This window comes from Anolis carolinensis, unplaced genomic scaffold, assembly GCF_035594765.1.
Source record: "Anolis carolinensis isolate JA03-04 unplaced genomic scaffold, rAnoCar3.1.pri scaffold_11, whole genome shotgun sequence".
NCBI classification, from domain to species: Eukaryota; Metazoa; Chordata; class Lepidosauria; order Squamata; family Dactyloidae; genus Anolis; species Anolis carolinensis.
Window position 1 is genome coordinate 21,836,558 of NW_026943822.1, and position 2,500 is coordinate 21,839,057.

The window sequence follows — 2,500 nt, forward strand, 5'->3', positions numbered from 1 at the left end:
TCGGTATATGGGACTACATTGAAAACAAGATAGAGGTGAGTCAGAAGTATGAATCGTATTCGTTCCTGATCCTCTGTCGGCACGGTTGCATTCCTTCTCGTCCTTGTCTCTCTCGTCAGGTTTTCGATGGTGCCGTGATCATCCTCTCCTTGGCTCCGATGGTGGCTTCGACGGTGGCAAACGGACCCAGCAGCCCCTGGGATGCCATCAGCCTCATCATCACGCTCAGGATTTGGAGAGTCAAGAGAATTATCGACGGTAAGACAGCACTCACTTTTAGCCATTGTATACAGAATCACGGAGTTGGAGGAGACCTTGTGTCCAACCCCATTCGTCCAAGAAGCCGGGGAGTGTTAGAAGCAGAAGCAAAATTGGACCATGCACTTCTTAGGGTCCGTCTATACTGCCATATAATCCAGATTATCAAAGCAGGTAATCCACATTATCTGCTTTGAGCTGGTTTGTGTGAGTCTAGACTGGATTTTATATATTATATTATATTATATTATATTATATTATATTATATTATATTATATTATATTATATTATATTATATTATATTATATTATATTATATGGCAATGTAGATGGGACCTGAGAGTTGTAGTCCCCCCTCCCCAATAATATATTATATTATATCATATCATATCATATTATTATATTATATGGCAGTTTAGATGGGACTTGAGAGTTGTAGTCCCCTCCTCCCCAATATTTATATTATATTCTATTCTATTCTATTCTATTCTATTCTATTATATTATATTATATGGCAGTGCAGATGGGAACTGAGAGTTATAGTTCCCTCCTCCCCAATATTATATTATATTATATTATTATATTATATGGCAGTGCAGATGGGACTTATATTATATTATATTATATTATATTATATTATATTATATTATATTATATTATATGGCAGTTTAGATGGGAACTGAGAGTTATAGTCTCCCCACTCCCTAATATTATATTATATTATATTATATTATATTATATTATATTATATTATATTATATTATATTATATTATATTATATTATATTATATTATATGGCAGTGAAGATGATACCTGAGAGTTGTAGTCCCCCCTCCCCAATATTATATTATATTATATTATATTATATTATATTATATTATATTATATTATATTATATTATATTATATTATATTATATTATATGGCAGTGCAGATGGGAGCTGAGAGTTATAGTCCCTCCTCCCCAATATTATATTATATTATATTATATTATATTATATTATATTATATTATATTATATTATATTATTATATTATATGGCAATGCAGATGGGACCTGAGAGTTATAGTTCTCCCCAATATTATATTATAGATGAGACCTGAGAATTGTAGTCCCCCCTCCGCAATATTATATTATATTATATTATATTATATTATATTATATTATATCATATTATATCATATTATATTATTATATTATATGGCAGTGCAGATGGGACTTATATTATATTATATTATATTATATTATATTATATTATATTATATTATATTATATTATATTATATTATATTATATTATATTATATGGCAATGCAGATGGGACCTGAGAGTTATAGTCCCGTTCTCTCCCCAATATTATATTATATTATATTATATTATATTATATTATATTATATTATATTATATTATATTATATTATATGGCAGTGCAGATGGGAGCTGAGAGTTATAGGCCTGCTCTCTCCCCAATATTATATTATATTATATTATATTATATTATATTATATTATATTATATTATATTATATTATTATAGTATAGTATTGTATTGTATTGTATTGTATTGCATTGTATTATATTATATTATATTATATTATAATATTATATGAGAGTTGTAGCCCCCAAAATAACCCAGCTGTTCCAAGTTCTTTTGATGAGATGCCTGTGATTTGGATTGGGTTCACCTGCTTAGGTTTGCATTGGCCATTTTGGTTGCATTTTTCCTCCTCTGCAAGATAATTTCACTTTTTGTGCTTTTCCAGCATATGTTTTGCCCGTGAAAGTGGAAATGGAGATGGTGATCCAACAGTACGAGAAGGCCAAGGTGATTCAGGACGAACAGCTGGAGAGACTCACCCAGATCTGCCAAGAACAAGGGGTAAGATATATAGATATATATTCCAAATAAATGCTTCTGGAGCAGCAAAGTTGGGCCGTCTGGGTGTTTTTGGACTGCAACTCCCACCATTCCTAACAGCCTCAGGCCCCTTCCTTTTGCCCCTCAGCCGCTTAAGCAGTTTTGGACTGCAACTCCCATGGACATTTGTAAAGTGTGTCCCATTATCGGATTATATTTCCTGGTGTAAACCATTGTGTTTTGGACTGCAACTCCCATGGACATTTGTAAAGTGTGTCCCATTATCGGATTATATTTCCTGGTGTAAACCATTGTGTTTTGGACTGCAACTCCCATGGACATTTGTAAAGTGTGTCCCATTATCGGATTATATTTCCTGGTGTAAACCAT

General features: G+C 31.7%; 1 protein-coding gene across 1 annotated transcript in view; it reads left to right on the forward strand.

The window, feature by feature from the left end:
* The window catches only part of tmem266 (transmembrane protein 266), a 76,086-nt gene that overhangs the window by 54,724 nt on the left and 18,862 nt on the right, over positions 1-2,500 (forward strand). The window contains 3 exon segments of the mRNA XM_062963011.1: positions 1-35; positions 120-258; positions 2,016-2,131. The exon segment at positions 1-35 is cut by the window's left edge and continues 22 nt beyond it. Coding sequence (XP_062819081.1) covers positions 1-35; positions 120-258; positions 2,016-2,131 — 290 coding nt within the window.